Source organism: Mastigoproctus giganteus, chromosome 14 (genome assembly GCF_048544385.1).
Source record: "Mastigoproctus giganteus isolate SK-2022 chromosome 14, ASM4854438v1, whole genome shotgun sequence".
Taxonomy (NCBI): domain Eukaryota; kingdom Metazoa; phylum Arthropoda; class Arachnida; order Uropygi; family Thelyphonidae; genus Mastigoproctus; species Mastigoproctus giganteus.
Genome location: NC_143588.1, coordinates 75,721,226 through 75,744,549, shown reverse-complemented (window position 1 = coordinate 75,744,549; position 23,324 = coordinate 75,721,226). Strand labels below are relative to the sequence as shown.

The 23,324-nt window shown below is 36.2% G+C and overlaps 1 protein-coding gene across 2 annotated transcripts; it reads right to left on the bottom strand.

Moving 5' to 3' along the window:
- Positions 1–336: 336 nt before the first annotated feature.
- Positions 337–22,902, bottom strand: LOC150075253 (cytochrome c oxidase associated subunit FA4L3-like). Of its 2 annotated transcripts, none has more exons than XM_090389059.1 (5): positions 22,804–22,902; positions 18,602–18,700; positions 7,363–7,448; positions 1,020–1,077; positions 337–521 (listed from the first exon to the last, which is right to left on the bottom strand). In XM_090389059.1, exons 1-5 carry the CDS (start codon positions 22,804–22,806, stop codon positions 435–437), a joined length of 333 nt encoding a protein of 110 aa, XP_090245185.1. In that variant the 5' UTR covers positions 22,807–22,902; the 3' UTR covers positions 337–434. The 2 variants fall into 2 exon arrangements, with proteins under 2 accessions (XP_090245185.1, XP_090245186.1); XM_090389060.1 differs by lacking the exon at positions 22,804–22,902 and adding an exon at positions 20,334–20,409.
- Positions 22,903–23,324: the final 422 nt, after the last annotated feature.

Sequence of the window (23,324 nt, the reverse complement as noted above, 5' to 3'; positions counted from 1 at the left end):
AAGCCATCCACAAGAGAAGTAAATACCCGAAAGTGGCATACATACAAAGAATGAGGCATTCAATTTCCTTGGGGTGCTGATATTCCTAAATTAACCACTTCAGTGTACTCTCTGAAAAATTTAGAATGGAAACACCTAACAAAAACCCTCTGAATAGGTATTGTGTTTAATGTGATCCAATGTTTTCATAAAGATAGTCCTTAAAAATCAGTTCAATATTTTATTCAGAGAATTAAGCAAAGATTAAGAAACTTATTGTACAATAATTTATTCAGCACAAATGTTTATTTTATACATATTAAATAGCACTGTCACATACAGACACAATTACTTCTGTCTCTCGTTCTACAGTTGAAATGGATACATCGATTTCTCAAAGCATATAGTAATCTTTATTATAACATCATTTAATGAACTAACGAATGTCCAAAATGTTACTCTTTTACTGCTGATTCCGCCATATCCTTTTTCAAAGCTTCGAGCTCGGGAATTTTCTTATACTCTTGGTTTATAGTAATTAGCTGAAAAGCGAACAAAAATACACATATGAGGACAGAACTATAATTATCAATTATAATTTGTAATTTATTAAAAGTGCAATAATTAAAAAATCAAAAATAAGTAAAAATTTACTTATCTATAAGTACGAAATCCTTCTTAATTTTAAGATGGATTTCAAACCATTAAAAGTCTGCAGTTTTCAAATTAAGATTTTAATTAAGTGTTCTCTAAATATATTTTAAACAACTTTCAGTTATTCTTTTTAAGTATATTTCAATTATTTTTTTAATTTTTAATGCAATAAAATAATGAAAATGTTTTGTCATACTAGGACTACTCTCTTATAAAATAGCTCGAATGAATACAGCATGTTTGAAAATGACTGGTAATACTTTTAATTATAATAAATCTTTACTGGTTTACAGAGAAAAGCCAAAGCTTAATAGTACGATAATTATTTATACAATATAACTTTATTTTATATTTTTTTCTATTTTATTAATTTATTAATCGAATACCTTTTGTGGCTTCTCAGGGTCTACTCTTTCCCATGGTGGTGGTAGCTTTTTGTTAATACTAAAAAGGAAGCAATGTTACATATCAAATCATAATACAGATTAAATGAATGAAGTGTTTTTTATTTGTAATAATAATTAAAAATTAATATTTGTAATAATAATTAAAAATTAATATTTGTAATCAATAATTAGAAAATCAAAAATCAATTACAGGCATTCTTATTATAAGCATTTATCAGTGGCCGATTTAAGATTTGGTACCCCAGCAATACATATAATAAATTACATTTCTGGAAGGAGGTTCTATGCCATCTACCACCAAGATTTTGATTTGAGCAGTCTACCTGTATTAAAAACAAAATTTGGAAATTATAGAGGCATTCTTCAAGTAAGTTTCCTGGAGGAAAGGGATCCCATCTATGCTACCCACTGCTGTGGCACCATGAGATCCGAAAGTGCACAAAGGAAGCAGTATCTTGGTGGGAATGAGGTGTTTGTTTTTTCAACGACAACACACCCTCCAGTGGCTCCTGTAATTCTCACATTGCAAGAGATAGGCTGTGTGGTACAGTCATAATCTTCTATCTCACGTGACCACCTTTTTTTTTGGATTGCTGAAGGAGTACCTCTGAGGATACAATTGTAATGATAAGGATAAAATGAAGAATAAGATGTAGATGCTGAAACATCAACCTACAAAATTCTTCAGAATTAAAATCAAGACGCTTCCACAGTGTTTGAAACATTGGAAAACGAAGGGGGACTACATTTAACACTGACTGAAATGTAATGTACCTATATGCCCTCCAAATTTTTCTGCATTGGATGCCCTGGTAAAGCTGGAACCATCCTTGTACATACCATCACAGGTGGCATAGTGGTTGTACAATCATTGTGGATTCAAACCTATTCAAGACGGGAGTATTTATGTTTTTTTCTTTTTACACTGTGGCCGAGTTAGGCAATCGTGAGGGCGGTTTTTTTTTCTCTCTCAAAAGCTGATATATCCTTAGAAAAAAACAGGCAAACTGACCATGCTATCCACGCAATTAAAAGACACAACAAGTTGATGCTTTATGACTTTAATTTCTTAGTCGCAAAAACAAACACCCTCATATATAATGACTTACAGTTCTGTATAATTCAAACATTTAATAGGAGTGCCTTTCACGACTGTCAGCAGTCAAACAACCCTCACAATGAGCTTTCACATTGTGTAATACTAATGATAAGTAGTGTAGTAATAAATCCACAAGATCTGCTAAGAGCTTACCACATGGGGATTCTGAGTTGAGCACCACATGAGGATTCTGAGTTGAGCACCACATGATCCAGTTCATCTCTCTCTAAAGCATCCTGAGCTTGCTCGATCTGATTCAAGTCTGAAGTTCCGAATGATCAATGTGTAGGACAGATTGACAGCTCAGTTTGTAGCCCCCAGAATGTACACTGTCGCCTCTGAGAAATTCGTTCATCAGTTGAGCTCTGTGCTAAATCTTATCACCATCGAAAATGAATTCAGCACTTATATGCACCTCTTAAAAAGCTTCAAAAAGTACTATACTTCAAACTCTTTACCACAGCAGCAAAGGTGCCTCCTTCAAAGATCTAGCCATAGGTATCGTTCCTCTCCATGACACCTCCCAATATCACCCATAAAATAATGGTCTCTTCTCTGATGTTAGAGGGGTATGGGTGTGATCTACATTCTCTTCAGATGGGAATAGAATGAGAATCAGTTTTATGTTGACTTCTCTGTTAAGAAAACATTGGCCCATTCAACTTGTCTCAAAAAAATACCTTATATGCATTAAATCAGGTGGGCTCTTCTGTAGGAGAGGTAAAAAAAAAAAAAAAAAATTATGGGGTACTCTACATAGTGTTACCCTTCCCGAAGTTTGTACACAGTGTGCTTTACAAATACCTTTTCTGTGTCCTCTGATATTTCGAACAATTGTTTACTGTCGTCTCTCTTTATGGTATCTCGCTGTTAAGGCAAGATAGCAATCATCCTGAAAGATTATAGCGAATCTTTCTAGACATCAACCTTGCATTCTACAAAAAGTGGAACCTACCAGATGCGTTCTGTAACACATAAATTAAAAATGATTAGTGCTGTTGCCCTGCTCATTTTATTGCCCTGCTCATTTGCATTGCTCGTATTCTGAGGTCACGTTCTGTTCTTAATTACATCGATATGAAATTTAATGAAAACATTTATGCAATTATAAAAGTTAAAAAGAAACATGATTGTAACTTAACTTTTGAATCTTAGTGCAGTTGCAGTTTTGCTGTATCCTTATAAAGAATGAAACTAATCATACTATACTGTATATATAGCTTGCAGTTTGCTAAGAATTATTTAACGAAATTAAATAAGAGGTAGTATAATCAAATAATACATAGCAATAAATAAATTATTTAATTTATATAAAATACACTTTTAGGGCATAAAAGTTTTAATTGAATTAATAAATAAATAGCTTTTTGTATAAGGTAGAGAGTGAGTTAAGTAAATATAAATTTAATAATATTATGTAATAGTATGAGGTATTAAATGAAGTTTAGTTTTGTTCCATTCAGTTTAGATGTAAAAATTTAAAATAAAAATTGCTACCAAATTTAAAATAAAATAATTTTGTAATAAATTTTTACTTAACTCACTATGCCATATACAAAAAGCTATTTATTTATTAATTAAATAAAAAATTAAGATTATTACTAAATTTAATACCACTCTTATACCACGTGAAATTAATAATATACTTCATTAAGTTATCTGCCTAAACTACTATACATTAAGGTAACATTTCAGGTATCTTACCAATACCCAACTTCACACTGTGCTGCTGACAGACTCCAAAAGCCGATGTTCCCAGAATCCTGATGTGCATGAGTTTCTGGGAGCATCAGCAAGAGACTTCTGTCAGCAGCACAGTCTGATGATGGGTATCGGTAAGATACCTGAAATGTTACCTTAATGTATAGTAGTTTAGGCAAATAACTAATAAACTATGTTATTAATTTCACATGGTATAAGAGTGGTATTAAATGTAGTAATATTCTTAATGGAAAACAACCATGTAAAGTCCTTCCCTAACTATATTAAATAAAAAATTGTTTATGCTCTAAATATGTATTTTATATTATTATACTCCCCTCCTGCCCGACGAGCACTAAGCAGCCATTGCCACTTAATGCTTGTCAGAGAGGGGGGGAATATAATAATGTATAATAATAATTATTATAATTATATTGAATAATATTTCATAAAAAGCTCTTCTAGGCATTGGCCCACCTCACTCCATGGTTCTTTACACTGACACAGGTGTAAAGAACTCACCATATTGAAAGCATAACTTTTCACCCTCTCGAACACATAAATTTTAAAAAATTTTTACACTACTACAATGGATAAAAAACTGCAATTTCTATATGTATTGTATATTCTGCTTTATGTTCACTTTAACATTTATATTTCAAAATTATATTCCTCTCAGACTTTAAACTATAGTCTTGACATAAATAAAATACATCATCAAGTAAAGCTCTGGTTGGTCTGTTGCAAGTACTACTATGGAAACTGTTTTTTTTTATGAGAACCCCAAACACGAGAGGTATTGGAACCTATAGTACTTAGTACCGTGCTTGGGTTGGAGGTTAAGAAGACGAGAGAAGATATTTGTTGACATTAGACTTGAACTTCTGTAGACCGTAATTTTCAGGAAATACATATGACAAAGGTTGTTCCAGAAAACGGCAGTTGAATGAATAAACGAGGAGGATGAAAAGTTGGTTCTGTGGGTTTGAAGTTGGATAGTAAATGGATGTTGGCTGGTGGCAACACGTGTTCGGACTGTTTTGAAAGAGAGAGAGAGAGAGAGAAAGAGAGAGAGAGAGAGAGAGAGAGAGAGAGAGAGAATTATAGAAGCCAATTCAGAAGAACAGTGTCCATGGAAATATCTGCAGAAAAGGCATGCAGCAGAAACGGTACACATATGAGTCATTAATTAATCTAACTGTTCTCTTCTGAATGGAATTTAGAAATCTGAGAGAGTTTTTTTGGGGGGGGGAGCGCTGCCCCAGATGTGGGAACAATATTCCATGGTAGGGCGCTTTTTTGTAATTTTCACAGAGTGAACACCTGTTTGGAAGAAAAGTAAACCGAGAGCGAAAGAGAAAACCAAGTTTTTTAGATGCAGAGGAAGCAATATTTGTAATGTGCTTGTGCCAAGAGAGATGAGAAGTCAGGGTAATCCCCAAAAGAGATATATCATTTTGCCTAAAAATCAGAGTGTCACCAAAGATAAGCGTAGGAGCAGAAGAATCCTTTTTGCGAGATATAAGACAAGACCGAGTTTTAGAAGGATTGAAATCAACTAAGCTGTCTTTGCCCCACTGGAGAATTACCTGGAGATAGGCATTTAAGGAATTGGCAGCAGATTTTCGAGAAGTTGAAGCTGATTAAGCAGGGCAAGGTTTCTCAATATGGAAAGTGGAATGCAATGTGCTATCATCGGCAAAACTATGGAAAGGATTTCCAGTCAATGGAAGAAAGTCATTAATATACAAGAGGAAAAGAGTGGGGGAAAGAACTGAACCTTGGGGGACACCGGCATTAGTGGAGAAGTTAGAAGACAGAGAGCCATCTACCATCACCTTCAGGGAGCGATCAGAGAGAAAACTGGATAACCAATTACAAAAAACAGTTGGCAAACAATGAGATAGAAGCTTGTTTAAAAGGCCTTTATGCCAAACACGATCAAAAGCCTTTGAAATGTCAAGAGCAACTGCTTGTGTTTTTCCGAACTTCCAGGTCATCCCATTTTGCAGAAGACCACAGGAGGCATTGAATGGAGCGTGTTGGGAATGGTGGGAGGTGTTTTACCAAGATTATTAATATATGAATTGGAAGAAGAATGGGATGCTAGCAGGTCAGCTTTATCCTTGGCTGAAGTGACAACAGAACCATCTGGTTTTGACAGAGATGGGAGCAAAGATGGGCAAAAGTGGCAGCCAATAGCTTTGGCAAGACACCAGAATGCTCGGCTACTATTAGGGCAAGAAGCAAGTTTTCTACTCTTAGCCTGTTTAAAGTCTAGTTTGAACTGATTAATAACTGCTTTACAATTTTTCAAGCTTTGGTGTAGGAGAAAATGAAACTGAAGAAATGGAAACAAGCCAATTACAATATGCAATGTTCTTCTCTTGACGAGCCATAGCACATTTATTGGAAAATCAAGGTTTAGATAATGGACAAGGATTTTAAAGTGGAGTGTGGAATAAAGGATTCCATTCCTACAAGAATAATTTCACTGATACTATCTGAGCAAACATTGACATCAGAAGTTTTGAAACAGTAGTCCAACCAAGGAAAAGAAATCTCGCAGGTCATCCCATTTTGCATTCTTGTAATGCCAAACAACACGAGGTTGGGAATAGCCATGAGATAAAGGCTCCATTGGAGAAGAGACAATCACCAAGTTGTGATCTGAGGTGCCTAAAGGACCACTCACTTCGACCGTGTACTTAGAAGGGTTGTTTGTAAGAAAAAGATCATGCGAGTTGGCTGTATGGTTAGGATTGTCCAGTATTCTTGTAGGTAAATGAACAATCTGTGCATTAGTAATTGCAAAACATTAGTAATTGCAAAAGCCTCAGCATCTCGACCAGCTGGGTCGGTGTTACTAGAAAACGGAAGCCAGCTGAAGTTGTGAGCATTAAAATCACCAAGGAAAATTACCTCACTGTTAAGAAAGTTGGACTGGAGAAAGTCAAGTTGCAAAGAGAGGAAGTCAGAGAACTCCAAGTGATTAGTGGCGTTGGGAGAACGGTAGAGACAACAGATGAATTTGACACAATGAGGTAGAGAGATTTTAAGCCAGAGAAGATCGAAACGAGGAGATTCCAAATTACCAAGTCTCTGACAGGGAATGTCAGAACGGACATATGCACAAGTACCACCTTTGAGGCGAAAGGAATCATACAGCGAATAATTTGGGCAACTGAGATGAGTAGTACTTGAGTCAACTGATAATTGAGATTCTGTCAGAAAAAGTACATGGGGTTTGGCAGACTATAAGTGGAAATGGACATCGTTGAGATTAGAATTGAGACCACATATATTTGTGAAATGAATTAGGAAGTAATGAGAGCTTGGTAACATTTGATCATATTTATTTGTCAGGATTAAAGTAGGTGACTGAATAATTGAAATTGTGAATAGGCGACTGAATCATTGAAAATAATATTTTCAATGATTCAGTCACCTACTCAATCCAAGTATTAATCGAAATCAGGAAGATTAATTAATTATAATATAAAATTCATAAAAATCACTTACATGACGTCACTTTTTTTTAAACTGTACACACTAAAACCAACAATTCCAATGCAAGCCATTGCTATTATCGATACCAATGGAACAATCTAAAAGAGTGTAACAAAATTAGCAATAAGAAACCATTGAAACGAAAAAGAAAATTGTTTTCATTTACCATACATCGAAATATTCAAAATTTATCCGAATATTCCCCTGTATGGAAATCCGAGAAAAAATTATTGAAATATTGATACTATAACACTAATTTGAAGCCATTTATTCATTTTTTAAAATGATAATAATGACTAAAGCATGTACTGTATTCCAAAGTAATATCCATTAAAAAAGAATAAACTACTAGAAAGCGAAGACAGTCTATTCTTTGTCTCAGTTCCTTTAATAACAAGTTTTACAGATAAAATATGTCAATGCTCTGTCAACCATTTGAATGTAAAGTAAGTAAAGTGATAATAAATCCAGGAAGAAATTTTGGAAACCCACGAAACCGATATTGGAATGGCAGGTGTAAATAGGAAAAAAGCCTATTGAGTTCTTCAATGCGTTAGATTGCAGTGCCTCTGATGGTACCTCTTGGAAGTTAGCAGCACTAAATTCGTAACTATTACAGGAAGGGGAACAAGTCAACTGTAAAGTTGAACATCATAGCTGTTTATGAGAAATCGCTACTCCTTGGATAGAATCATTCACAGCCGCAGATACAAGCGAATTCAAGGAGCACCAAGCTCAACGACTTGGGGAGCAACATGTTCCAAGGACAAAATTTCATTATTCCCGTGGTATACGTAAGTGTTAACTCTGGTAGTGCGTGACCTGGAAACACAATGGGATCTCCGCTGTCCAGGGTTATAGAGCAACTGCGTTACCGTACCTCGGTAAATCCGGCCTTGGTTCTGGGCTCTAAGGATGGTATCATTACAGATAGCATGCAACATGATGCGATCAGTGGCATGCATCCGTTCTTCGCCGTGCAAATGCAGGCGTATAGAATAAGCTATAGATTTTATTTAGTACCAACGAGTGCAATTATCTAACTGATCATTATCCTCCTGGATTTATATTTGCTAGTGTGTGTGCGCATATGAATAGTCTTACTCCGGGACTAAATTATTAATGCTCTCCAACTCTGCAAATTAACTTTTTTTTTTTTTTTTTTTTTTGTGCTACGTATCATGGTTAAGAAGTCAAGTGCTGCTAACTTCAAAGAGATATCGCCAGGGAGCGCTGATATCTAAACTTATCAGAAACTTACACCGACAGCATCATGATCTTCCGAAATTTATCCCTGTTTCGAAAATTTACACACCATCCTCAATTTTTTATAATGCTGATGATATTAAAATCTTTCAAGATTCTTTTACACTTTATTTAGTCATAATTCAGTGATCACTCACCCAGTAAGTTGAGTGTCCATACTCCTCACTTCCCATTCCAAAATAGTCCCCAGATGTTCAACATCTCACAGTGGGCACCACGCACGATGGGTCCATGAACTCGTGTTACTTACGCCACACACACGGAGTCCGTCGGCAGGTATTTGGACTCATCTGACCAGCACACTCGTTTTCAGTCCTCCAGTCCAACTAGCGCATCATCATTTGGGATATTGTTCTTGCATTCCCATATTGTATTGAGATGTCAACTATCGCACAGTGACATGCCGTTGAGCCCGTAGAACGAGTTGCACCCTTCGCTTACCACAAACATCCACCTTATAATCCTTTATGCTTCTGTCGGTGGGAGATGGTTTGACCCATTCGACACTATTCTTTGTACACCTTAACCACAGTGGGTCATCAGCATCCGACGAACGAGCTCCACAGTCAACAACCCTTTTTAAATTCCGTGGTATTTTTACTGTGTTCCATAACTGCTACTTCATACTTTGACTTGCATGACCAGACGCAAATTACTACTACTCTAGGCGCCTCCGTAGCCAGGTGGGCAGGAGCAGCAGTGCGTAGCACACGCTTCTTGATTAGACCAGGGTTCGAGCCCGTGAGCCACCAAATATGGAAGATGCGGAAAGGTCAGGGAATGACCACCGCATATCCCCGGAGCAATATGGCCTTAGTTGCTAATGCTCCTAAAAATCAAATAACAACAACAACTACTACTCTAGAGTATGAAGCTGTTCGGCTTCTTATACTGAGAGCTATGTGGCACAGTCCATTACGGATGGGGTTGTCATAATTCAGTGATCGCTGAGTGTATAACATAAATGAAAACCTTCAAAGGAGTTAAATGCAATACCAAATCACAATAAAATGGTCCTTTGTTTTAATAGTGATTATAATTACTTATAAAATAAAGTCGGTTTTGCCATGAGCTGTTGTAACGTATTACACTTGTAAGAAATTTTCAAACCGGCTCTGTTTATCTGTATTTCTTGATGCTCCTTTTATGAATTTGGGTATGCTGATTCCAAATATGCAATAACACTAGGAGGGGCGGTCAATACGTATTTATCCTCACCTAGAAATGTTTAAGTTAGGGATTTGATATTGAGTATATATATATATGCACTACGAAGTGTCATAAGTTAAAATATATTTGTTTTTCTAGATCCATCGATTACTGAACTAGTTATCCATGAATACAGCAGGAAGAAGGTTGAGCTCCGATTCATTATAAAATTTCTTCATTTGCAAGGGAAAGAAGCAAAACAGATCCATGAGGAGATAAAAGCTTTATATGGAGAGGATTTCCCATTATATGATACTGAAAAATTGCAAAGCCAGCTCAGGTGTGGCAAAGCAGGTGCGGGCAAAGCGAACATTAGTCATGGGTCTGTTTGCACCATAATTTGTGAATTCCTTCACATGTCCAAGGCACTCCGATGGGTTCTGAGATTGTTGGCACTTACTCAAAAGTTCCAGAGGAGAGCATTTTCCGCACAATTGTTGGAGCTTTGTAGAGAGAATGTTGAATTTTTGTCAGATGACGATGAATAAATGCTGGGTACACCAGTATGATCAAGAAACAAAACAGATGCGCAATGACTGTGGGAGCAGTGAATTTCAAATTTTGATAATAAAATTGTTATACATTAAAATGGCACTCAATAGGAAAGTCACACTGATAGTATAAAAACTATACGTAACCAATCAAACGATGTTTGAGCTAATTCATAAGGAACACCAGAATTAGACATGAAGCACAGCGTCTAGCAAATCTGTTAATGGATTTCAAATTTCTAGTTCTGTCATATTTGATTCAACTAAATATTATAAGAAGTAAAAATCTTCATTAAGCTCTACCTACCGAGAAAAATTTACTATGAGAACTTCTTCAATTCATCCATGATAAAATGTGAACGATATCCTTCCGAATATGGGTGGCATTACCTAATTTACTGACCTTTTCAATAACGGTTGTCAGTGACAAAAGAAGTTTCTCAAAATTGAAACTAATTAAAACGTACCATTGATCCACAATGACAGAGAAGAGACTCTCATGATTGGCAATGTTGTCAATGAAAAATAAAATTGCAAGTAAGCCGGCTGGGCCAAAGGTTCAGAAAAGTAAATGTTACTTTGTTTTTATAATGTGTGTATCCTGTTCTGTTTGTTGTCAAGTTTACAACTAAATATAATTATTTTCCAATAAATATTTGAAAATAATTATATTCGAAAATTATAATTATCATTTAATTATAACTAGATATACATTTGATTAAATTTTTAATACATTTAAATAAATTGAATTTTTATTTAAAACTCATTTTAAAATAAGAAAATACAAATACTTCCTTTCTCTATATAGCAAATTTTTATAAAGTGGAATAGGGGCACAATGGAATCACTTCCCCGTTGTTTTTACAGCTAAGATCAGCCTTAACAATATACAGAAACAACAGAACGAGTCTAGAGATTATTTACAAATCATTTATAGCCATAAGTAACTGCAAAAAAAAAAAAAAAAAAAAAAAGCGCAGCGAATACTACAGACTCTCATATATCACTGTCTTGATACCCACAAAATGTTGAGAAAACATAAGCCCTTCAATTGCCACCATGGTATTGATACTAGAGAAAAATCACTGATACCATTGGATTCAAAATACACAAGACATAAACATCATTATTATCTTATTCTGGTAGTTTCCATTCTGCGCGAAAGATCAGTGGTTGCATTTTATTAAGAACAACCTTATTAAGAACAAGCCTGGTGGTTACAAAAAAGAATATTCTCTCGTTTACCACATTTGGAATCTTCATATTATTCTCCATAACACTGCTGTGGCCATGCATGTCGTCAGGATCATGAGGGGCGGGGAGGTGATCGATAAATTAAAACAGAAAAATTAGCAATAATCACACGAGCAATAATTTTCAAGTGGGGGAACTGAACAACCTATTTTATTCCCTCTTTCCCCCACCCCACCCGCGAAGCATGTATAACCGGATTCTTTTAGCTATCTCGCAAACACAAGGCCTAATTCTTGAAGAAAATCGACACACAGACACCATCTACAAAATAGGTGCCCAACGGTCAATGATCCAGGCGCCTCTTTCATCACAGTATGCAGGAAGGCCAGACGACGCTACTTTGAGAGGATGATGAATGCTTAACTCCAACGTAACAAAAAATCTCATCAATACAATGCACTTGGTCGTCAATATATAAAAAGGCGTGTAAAATTATATTGAATCCCCTCTTAAAAGAAATATAGATGAGAGAGTGCTTGTTAGCATTTCATATCTTTCTAATGTCACATAGTCATCTTTTTATGTTTGTTGGTTTTGCTCCTCTGCATTAAAAAATGTAGATCACTTTCTGAACTGTGTGAAAAGTTAAAACGATGAACAGCATTTGAATCAAAAATTGGAAATCTTTAATTTCTGTCAGCATCTTTTGCGAGGGTGAGATTAAACTGTTTCAGAGGCGCAAATACAACTCAGGGGAGGATATTCTTTTTTATTATGTGGCTATATTGCGTATGTTCTAACAGTCGGTTTGTCTATGTTACATAACAAAAAAAAAGTAGGTTTTCCTAGTGAAAAAGCCTGCAACTTCCTCTTGAGACCAACTAACTGAGCATCGGGTAAAAATCACTGAAAAGATTAATTTTCGAGATCGCCCCTAACGACAGAACATAAGCAACTTAATGATACCGACATCATCAAATTGTAACATTCTAAACAGTGTGTAATAATGAGAAAATCAAAATACAATCAAGTCGATTACTAGGAGTATGACATGTCATAACAAGAATGAATATATTGCCAATTTAATAATGATAAATACAGGATAATGTATTTAATGGATAAATTGCGAATGTTTTTAGCTCTCCTGGAGACATCATGGCCTCAAGATTTGGACAGAGAGCAGCATGCTAGACAGCTGTTTGGACAAGAAGCAAGTTTCCTGTCCTTATCCTCCTCAGAATCAAATGCGAATTAATTGATAACTCTTTATTTACAAAAATTTCGGTATTTCGAGTAGTCAGGAAATGATACTGGAGATTTGGATACAAGCTAAATGCGATATGCTAAGTTCTTATTTAGAACAACCTTAACACATTTATTGGAAAACCAAGATTTAGATAAAGGGCAAGATTTTAGGACAGAATGGAGAATAAAGTATTTCATTCCTACACGAATAATTTCCTTCTCACAGACATGGCATGAGCAAGTGGTATTAGTATTAACATTAGTATTAATAAGACGTAAGCGCCTGGCCAGTAGGTACCTTAGTCAAGCCCTACAGAGACAGATGGGCCAGACCACTGGTTAAAAATGATGCAAGGAATCGGGCTCAATAGCAATCAAGAAAACTACCCCCAGCTGGGAATGCAGAACATCACATCCACCTGTTTGTACAAAACGTGAGGAGCATCTCAAATAAGCTCCACACCCTACAAACGATGATGATGTACGAGGACCTGGATTTCATTTGCCTAATCGAAACCTGGTTGGGAAATGGAAAACAGTTAGATCGGCTAACTGCGGCAGCAAACTGCAAATGTGTGGGAACCGGAAGAACAGATAGGCGAGGAGGGGGAGTTATAATTTGCTACCAAAATAAATACCAGCCTATAAGAGAACGTAAAACCAATTCAAATAATTTTGAAGGGATTTGCGTTACCTTTTCAAAGGAGCACGTGAAAATACAGTTATGCATCATATACCTCCCACCTGAGCACTCAAAGGAGACAAGAAACGAACTCTATGCTTGGCTTGCTGCAAATCTAAAGCCATCAGTCGACACAATAATAGCGGGAGATTTTAATTTGCCTTTTCCGAAACACAGGGAGGCCAAGAAAGAGCTGGATGCTACATTGGGTGCATTGCACTTAACGCAGCTTCCGACACCAGTGACAAGGGGAATGCAGCAACTTGACCTGTTGTATCATAGTTCCTTAGACATAAGGCTAGCGCAAAACTGCATAAAATTTAAGTCGGACCACAATCCCATTGAAATAGAAGCAGCACTGAAGATACACAAATACATGCAGGGTAACCACACGAACTGGGAAAAGCAAAGTAAGTATCTTTTCTCCGTGAAGTATATTAAATCAGAGGTCATTCTCAGTCACCTGACTAGTTACAACTGGAATGACCTGCAAGAAAAGCCAGTAGACGAAGCTTTAGAAATGATCACTAAAAAGCTATACCAAACAGCATTGGAAGGAGCAGCAAAAGAAATCAAAATATCTGAGAGAACAAAAGAATGGTTTAACCCACAACTGAAAGCAAGTTTCCTCAGGAAGCAAAAACTGTATAGAAAATGGCAAAGAACGGGTCATCCTGCCGATCACATTCGTTATAAGAAAGAAAGAGCACATTTCATCAAAGCAAAAAGACAGGCACACTGCAGTGTTGTTCATAATAAACTAAAAAGAGCAAAAAGAATTACTAGCAATAGAAATAGCACAGAGAATATGACCGAATGCATTTTCAAGGAATGGGCTAATAACACTTTTAGTAACCTGCATGGACTGAATCAAATTGAGAACACTGATAATGGTAACAAAATTTTGGAATTCCTGAAAGATTTAAACAAGCGAAACCATTCGGCAATAGAGGAACCAACAAGACCTCCTTTGAGTGAAATACAAATCAACAAAGAGAGCGTAATGAAAGCAATCAACGATCTGCCCAATAAGGCCACTGTTGGACCAGACAAATTTCCAATGTTCATCCTTAAGATAAGTAGCCCATTTATAATAGATCTATTACTGCACATCTATCAGGAAATCATCAGGTCAGGAGCTTTCCCGCAAGCCTGGAAAAATTACATTGTAACCCCAATACCAAAGATTAAACACCCAAAATTGGCTAAGGATTACAGACCAATTTCTGTCAGCTGCACCCTACAGAAGGTATTCGAAAAAGCACTGCTTCCCACCATCAATCAACACTGCTTCAGCCATAGACCACCGCATTTGCACTCAGTTATTTCGGGTAGATCAACAATAACAAACTTACTGGAAACCCTTTTTCGCGTGCAGAAAGCACTAAATGAAAAAAAGCAAATTGATATTATTTTTTTGGATATCTCCGCAGCCTACGACAACGTCTCAATTCCAGCGCTCATTGCGATTTTAAAGAATTATTTTAATGTAAGAGGAAATTTGTTAACTATAATAACCAGCCTGCTAGAACATAGAAAACTTATTGTTAAGCACCAAAAGCTACAATCTTGCTTTACCATCTCGCGAGGAGTGCCACAAGGGGGAGTTCTTTCGGCTACTCTCTTCGCGGCCGCCCTGGAGCCGTTTCTTGCACGGTACTACAATTTTATAACATATGCTGACGATGTAAAATTCTTCATCACTTCCAAAGACCATGAATCAGCAGAAGGTATTTGTCAGATGGCAAATAGCACAATCAGAGAATTTGAGAGCTACCTGGATTGCATCGGGCTCCGTATTAATGCGCAGAAGTCTGCCCAAATGACCATAACTTGCAAGCAGAATAAAAATGACATCTCGATCTCTGTGAACGGGTCTAATGTGGTAAAAGTGCACTCTCACCTGGACCTGGGTCTTAAGTGGGATGACAGACTCACCTTTGCTCAACACTTCGCCCATATGAAGACAAAAATATTCGCCGCTTTATGGGCTACTAGACAGGAACTGGTAGGAATTAGGGATCCTCAGCTAGCGACCAAGTACATTTTAATGTGTGTCCTGCCAATTGCAATGTATGCCTCGCAAATCTGGTCATCAGCCCCAGATTCACATTATAAGTCCGTCCTTGGGATCGAGTACTGGTTCTTGCGATGGCTTAACAGAATTGCTGGCCACCCTTTTACTATCTCAAGGGCCATTCTCTACTCAAACCTTAACATCGCACCCTGGATGCAGCGGACAATTAACAGGAACATACACACTCTCGCACAAATGCTCACAGGCAGAGTGGATGCTCCAGTCCTGGATAATATTCTAGTCAAACCGCGTGTCACTGCTAGACGTTGCGGGGAAGTAAATAATCCACTGCGTCCAGTCCTGAACAATCTTAGTAGCCTGCAAAGATTCTTCCCATCAAATGCAGCGAAAATATTTAACTCACTACACATAGATGCCGAAAAACTGTGTGAGGATGCAACATACCGGAAAGAGATCTTCCAGGATTCGTATAGACTTACCAAAATATGAATCGGCTGCAAAGTACCAAAGAATTTAGAGTAAAAGAGAAACTTTCTGCTTTCAGAACAATAATAATTTGTTGACTGTAAAAATATACCTTCTGTAACAGTTATGTAAATATGTAATTTATAGATGGAATTATTAGTGAATTGTAAATATATCAGTTGTATAATGTATGTACAGAATCATCAATGTGTAAATACTGTATATATTAAACATAAAATGTGTATATAATATTTCGGGACGAGACTACGTGTTCAGTATATGTAACCCACTGCACGTAGTATCTCGTACCCTGATATGTACTTAGCACCCTCCTGGCACTTTGCCGTCCCGGGGTGGTTTCCTTATGGAAATAAACGGATAATAATAATAATAATAATAATAATAATAATATTAGGATTCACTACATAGTGCAAAGAAGCCAGAGGCTTTCACTGCATAAAAATAAAATAAATAAAATAAATAAAATAATAATACAATAAAATAACAATAAATAGTAAAAAATTAGAAAAAATAAAGATTGCGATCAGAAGATTTGAAACAGTAGCCAACCAGAGAAAGGGCGCATCGGCAACTTAGGCCATATTGCGCTGTATACAATATGTCTATAAATTGCCTGTGTTCTGTTGTCGATTTGCTGTTTGCCAAACGAAAAACCCGAGTTTCCAGGAAGAAAACCACGCCACCCTCGCCTGACTAACTCAGTCACACTGTGAAAAAAAAAACATAAAAATTCCTCGAGTCATTGACGGAATTCGAACTGAGGCCTTTTTCCAACCGGTGTGAGGAGGACGGTGATTACATCAATAGTACTACCTACGAAGGCCCACATCAAAGATTATGCAATTTTGCATTCATGTAATGTCAAACGAATCGAAGCCGAACATGGCCTTTGGTGGGGTGGCTCCATTGGAGAAGAGATCATAACCAAGTTGTGATCTAAGGTACCTAGATGGTTGGTTTGTTTGTTTTTGTAGGAATTTAGCCGCATCAGTAAATTAGGCCATATTCCGCCGTATATTATATCTGTAAATTGCATGTGTTCTTTGGTCGATTTGCTATTTTGATGGGAAAAAAACTGAGTTTCCGTAAGAAAAACCATGCTACCCTCATCTGAGACCAACTAACTCAGTCACGTTATCAAAAAGGCCCATAAAAATTCCTCACGCCATCGGCGGAATTAGATCCCATGTCTTTTCCACTAGATGTGGGGAAGTCGGCAATTCTATCAACTGTGCTATCCACAAAGGCAAGGTACCGAAAGGAACACTAATTCCATACTTAGAATTTTTTTTTTTTAATTTTTTTTTTGTGAGGAAGAAACCAAGAGTGTTAGGAACATGGTTAGGATTGTCTGGTATTCTAGTAGATAAATAAGCAAGTTGAGTAATTGCAACAACATCACTACCAGCTGGATCTGTGAAACAAGAAAATTTAAGCTGTCTGGAGTTCTAAACATTAGAATCGCCAAGGATTACTCTGCTGCTAAATTGGAAGCAGTCGAGTTTCAAAGAAAGAAAGTCACCAGAAAGAATAAAAAAAAATAATAATAAATAAAAATAATCAAATCCTAGTTTCAAAGAAAGAAACAAATCCTTAGAATTCGGAGAACGATAGACACAATGAATCTTATAGTATGAGATAAAGAGATTTTAAAGCCAGGGAAAATCAAAAAGAGAAGATTCCAGATTAATGTTGTTGTAATAGGATTTTAGGAGCATCAGCGACTAAGGCCATATTGCTTCTTACGTATATTGTCTGCAAACTGCATGTGTTCTGCGGTCGATTTTCTGTTTGCTAGACCAGTGCTACTCCAAGTGTGGTCCGCAGACCGGTGCCGGTCTGCGAACTGTTTTTTACTGTTACTGGTCCGCGAGATTTGTATTTTACAAAAGTACCGGTCTGCAACGGATTGGAAATAAAATAAACTGGTCTTTCACCACAGATAGTTTGAGAAGCATTGTGCTAGGCGAACTAGAATTTCCAGGGAAAAAAACTTGCTGCCCTCGCCTGAGACCGACTAACTCGGCCATGTTGTGAAAAAGGCCCATAAAAAATTCTCATGTTATCAACGGGACTCGAACTCGGATCTTTTCCACCGATTCTATTAATTGTGCTACCCACAAGGGCATTCCATTCCAGATTATGAAATCTCTAAGATTATCAAAGTGGACATATCTGCAATTACTATCTTTAAACATAAAGCTCACCAGACTGGTCTTTAGGGCCCACCCCCAGGGCTCCGTCCTGGGGCTGCTCCTTTGGAACCTCATCCTAGACAAATTCCTGGGGCTGGAACTAGGAGAAACGAGATCCGAGGCCTTTGCAGATGACCAAACAATCAAAATTTAGATTAAATGAATAGAACGAAAAACTGAATTCTCCTAATGGAAGGGGCATTAGGGCAATTTTCCAAATATTTGCAAACATACATCGCCTGTTGTTCATGTTTTTTTTCATCCGCCAGGTTTTCTCACACAAAAAATTTGTGCAATATAAAATATGTAATTCCTTTTTGCTAATGCTATATAATTTCAAAATTGACAAGAAGTCTTGAAAATTATATCGAAGAGTACACTTTACTGAAATATTACAACAGGAAACAATTATAAGAATGATTGTTACGTAACTTTTAAAACTTACCTCCTTATATTTTTTTAAAGCCTTCAAGCCAAAGCCAAAGCTTTTCAGACCTTTGCGATCATATGAAGATTTGTCGGACATCTTTTTTTTCCACTTCTCCTATAGACGAAATGAGAAAAATGTGAGATATTTTCCTGTTCTCCGCGACGCAACAGTTTTCTAAGCACACCGTGAATCGTCCACCCTTTGTAAACTAACACCCACGCAAAGTCGTTTCCATCAGAATATTCTGGTCAAACATCAATATTGTGTGAGGGCGCTGCAGACAGAGACTAAGTACATGGTCTTTATAATAAATAATACAGGGTGGCCAAATGCGTAATGAAAATGCCATTTAAGTAATTAAAAATACCGTTGAATTGCTCAAGAATTTACTGTTAAATACTATTAACCTAATTAGTTGTGATTTCATTAATAATATAATAATTAACAGCAATTTCATTAGATAACACGTACGGATTTTTCGATCACAGGGAATTTATGTTAGTGAAATTAAATTTTACGCCTGTCTTTAAATACTAATGGTGAATGATAATTGAAATTAGCGTGAAATAAATATTAAATGTGGCGCTGAATAAATGACGAGTTAAGGGAAGAAAACCTTATCGTCATATAAAACGAAAATAAATAAAAAATTATTATATTAACATTAGTAAGTTCATTTCTGGTATTACTTTCCGGAGAAACGCACTTTCAGCTTTGATTAATACGCCACAGAGTATAAGATATCTTACTACTCTGACTTACACCAAATAAAGATGGAGCAATTTATAGTATTACATTTAGAACTGATATATAGTGCAAAATTCTCAAATTAACGTGCACGTGTGTTTATCAAAGTGTAATAATCCCATCTATTGGTGGATGTAATAATTCTTAAAATGTTTTTCCAAATCCTCAGCTGTCACAAAGAATCATTAACTAATCACGGGAATAATGTGACTAATTAAGACAAGACTTACCCAGTCACAGGTGAATAAATAATCTTTTTTGTATTATCTAAATATACAAAGCTTCACGTCAAAACTTGATTATTTACAGCTATAATTATAACTATACAGTAAAAGGGACCAAAGCCAGTTTCAATAACGTAATTATGAAGAATTAGGGAAGTGAAGATTTGCTATTTAAAATATGCTATTAAAATTTTACCATTTTGTAATTATGATAACTTTACGACAGCCTTAGTGAATTACATTTGATATTATTATAACTAGTTGTAATTTCCTTTTAAATTGAATTATGATGTCAACAACCCCCCCTCACCCCCACATACACACTTACCAGTTTCTAGATACGCCACTGAGCAACTTCATGAGCTAATGCAGAAAAACAGTGGAATCCGTTGTTTTCGAATAAAAATATGCAATATTGATAAAAATAAATAAATAAAATTAAAAATTAATTATAAACTAAAATCTCTAAATTCAGATAAAACAGAATTTTTCTCCCCTTTTATCATATACACACATTCTTTTTTTCACTTCCCATTTGTTTAAATTCAGAAACAAGGTTTATAAAAATGTATGTCACTGATAATGAATGGCTTTGGTGTTGAACAGTATTTACAAAAGTAAAACTATAAATCTCGATAGTTAAACTCATTAACTTGATCCGTTCATACAAACAGGAAAAAATAACCATTTATTTTTATTTTTAAGAACATGTAAATAAATAAATTCATTTAACGGTTTCTGATGTGTCGTTTCCCCTCACTTTGGTTATAGCTTACCTCTAAGATGAGCTATGCACTAACTTGAAAAGTCAAAGCAACGATGGTGGAAGATGGTCACTCATACAACAGCTCTTCACCTTTTTGTCTTACTGTTTTTTACCCTTTTGTTGTACAAATGAAAGTAAACTTCTGAGAATTGGGTTGGGACGAGGAAGTTCCGCAAATGGGTACATGTGGTTGTGACATGACATGTAACAAGTATTGTATCTAAGCAACCGATTACAGATTCCTCTTTTATCGGAGTGGTCGGGAGGAAACGAAGCGAAGAGGCTTCAAATTCTGATTACCCCGAAGCCCTATCTGGTAGGCTGCTTCAACCTGAGGAAAGATCCTCAGGAAGATTCAAAAATTTAAGGTGAATTTTTTTTATTTTTATTTACTTATTTTTTGCTTATTAAATACTGGGAGAAAATTCCAGAACTATTACTAATGATAGGGTTAGTGTAATGAAATTAATGATTATTAATTTTATTTAGTGGATAGTAATTATATAGCGTTGATTTTATTATTATAGTCAAGGCTGTTTATAGTGATCCTCTTTTTAACATCCCAGCACGCTATAATGACCTATGTAGTAAGTCCTGGCCGATTTCCCATAAACTTAATTCTATTTTACATTCGTTATAATGGAGAATTCAAAGACGAATTCTCTATTACGACCCATACATTTCTACCACAATCTTATTATTATTATTATTATTATTATTATTATTATTATTATTAACCATATGGTACAAGGAAGCCTGAGGCTTAAGCTGCACCAGCCAAAAAAAAAAAAAAAAAATTTCTGAGTTACCCTGGGAGAGAGAGAGAAGTAGAAGCGAAACACCAAGAAAGAGAAGAATAATGATATCTAGCTCAGGACCTGGGTTTGCCAAGCACATACTCACCAGTTTTTTACAATATTCGCATTTGAAATCCGCGAATGATTTATATTTATATATATTTAAATCGGTGGGGTCGATTTTCTGTAGTTATTTTCCTTAGTATGAAATTCTTGGAGTGCCAGTGTGTCATGAGCTGAGTCTTGTGTAGTTCATTTTTATCTCGTATTTTTTATTTGGGTTAATATAAATTTTTAAAGTTGTAGCAAATCAAACTTGTTTGCTTTAGGTGTGTGCGTTAAGCTCTATAAGGCAATTAAAGCGTTAATACTCGTACATCTTGTCTTTAACTACGTGTTTCGTTTCTCTCCCCTACGAAAACCGGAGTTTCCGGATGATAAAACCATGAGACTGATGATCTCCGCTACGTTATGAAAAAAAAAAAAAAAAAAGGGAAAAAAAAAAGGCAGATAAAAGTTCATCCACACGAGATGGGATTCGAATCCAAGCATTTCCCAAATGGCGTGAAAGTATGGCTTCGTTTTTTATAAAACCTATCACATAACGAAAACGTCAGATGTCTATTTTTTTTTTTTTTTTTTTTTGTACAAATCTTTAGGAGACAGGAGATCACATGAACAGTGGGACCATATCGTACGTCACGGTAATCATAGCTTGATTATAATATAATAATCTTTGCTTATTTTTATATAACCGAAATCTAATCTAAAAGAAATACAAGAATAACAAAATGAAAAAGTAAGATAAGTTTCAGACACATCCTGGTGTTTCCCGTTATGGTCCAAATATTTAATCCGATTTATTGGGCAAGAATTTATTTGTTTGTTAGGTTTTAGGCGCGTCAGCGACATTGGCCATATTGCGCCTATGTGTTATGTCCGTAATTTGCTGTAATTTTATCAAACAACCATGAAGCTGAATAAATAAAGCACACCTTTACAGCACACCACTTCCACTAGAGGGTTGGCCGTGCCAACTAATACTCAGTAGTACAATAGTGGGTATTTAGTTTTCGAGGCGCTTCGATTTCTGAAATCATATGCACCATTTAATACTTCATATTAATGAAAGAACACTAGACAATCGCAACCTCCATATCGGAAGTGGGATTCGAACCCGCGACCTTCCTTCGTTGATAAGCATGCTGCCCACCGGACTAATTCGCTTATTATCCGTGGCTTATTCCTCTGTGGAGATTATAGGAATCACAGCTACTGTACTATCTAATAAACCCATTCAAATGTGATTTCAGCAATATTTTTAGTTTATTTAATTAGCAAAATGCATACTTATTTTATTATGCAATCGACACACCAGCCCTAAACACACTGCTTCAAATCCGTAAAGGTGCGGTAAGCAATGAGGAACGACTGCACATTATTCGTTTAAATCCCAAAGATTAGGCGCCTCCGTAGCCAGGTGGGAAGGAGCAGCAGTGCGTAGCACACGCTTCTTGATTGGACCGGGGTTCGAGCCCGTCACCACCAAATACGGAGCATGCGGAAAGGTCAGGGAATGACCACCGCACCGGAGCAATATGGCCTTAGTTGCTAATGCTCTTAAAAACCAAATAACAACAACAACCCAAAGATTAAGGACAGGCCTTTGAGCAGAATACTCACCATTATTAGCCACAGTACGTCGATTGAGAGCTCTACCCGAATTCACATGGGTAAAATTAAAATTTTATCTTTAATCATGTGATCGCACCTGATCTTTGCCGAATATTATCCGTGAATACTCAAGCTAGGTGCATAACTTTCAAAAAATCTGACATGTGCTGGGTCTAGACTCTCTATAGAATGCCGGATTTCTGCGGCTCTACTGTAATACTATATTTTTATTTATTTTTTTTCTCACTACAGTTGTGTGCGAAAGTAGAAATTATTCACGTCACGTATCCACGTGATGCCAAAAAAATAACGGCTACATCAGAGCCGAGAGCTAATATTTGTAAACAAAATCAAAATTGAATGATTTTAGCTTGATTTCGAAAGGTAAACTTATTCCAGTACAGTTCATGCACTGGGTAAAATCTTGTAAACCATTGAGAGTAATTGTAAAGATCTATCCCTACTTAGCTGTTCAGTAATATAAACAGAAAATAAATTTATTACGGCACGAGTGTAGCTGAGTAGATACC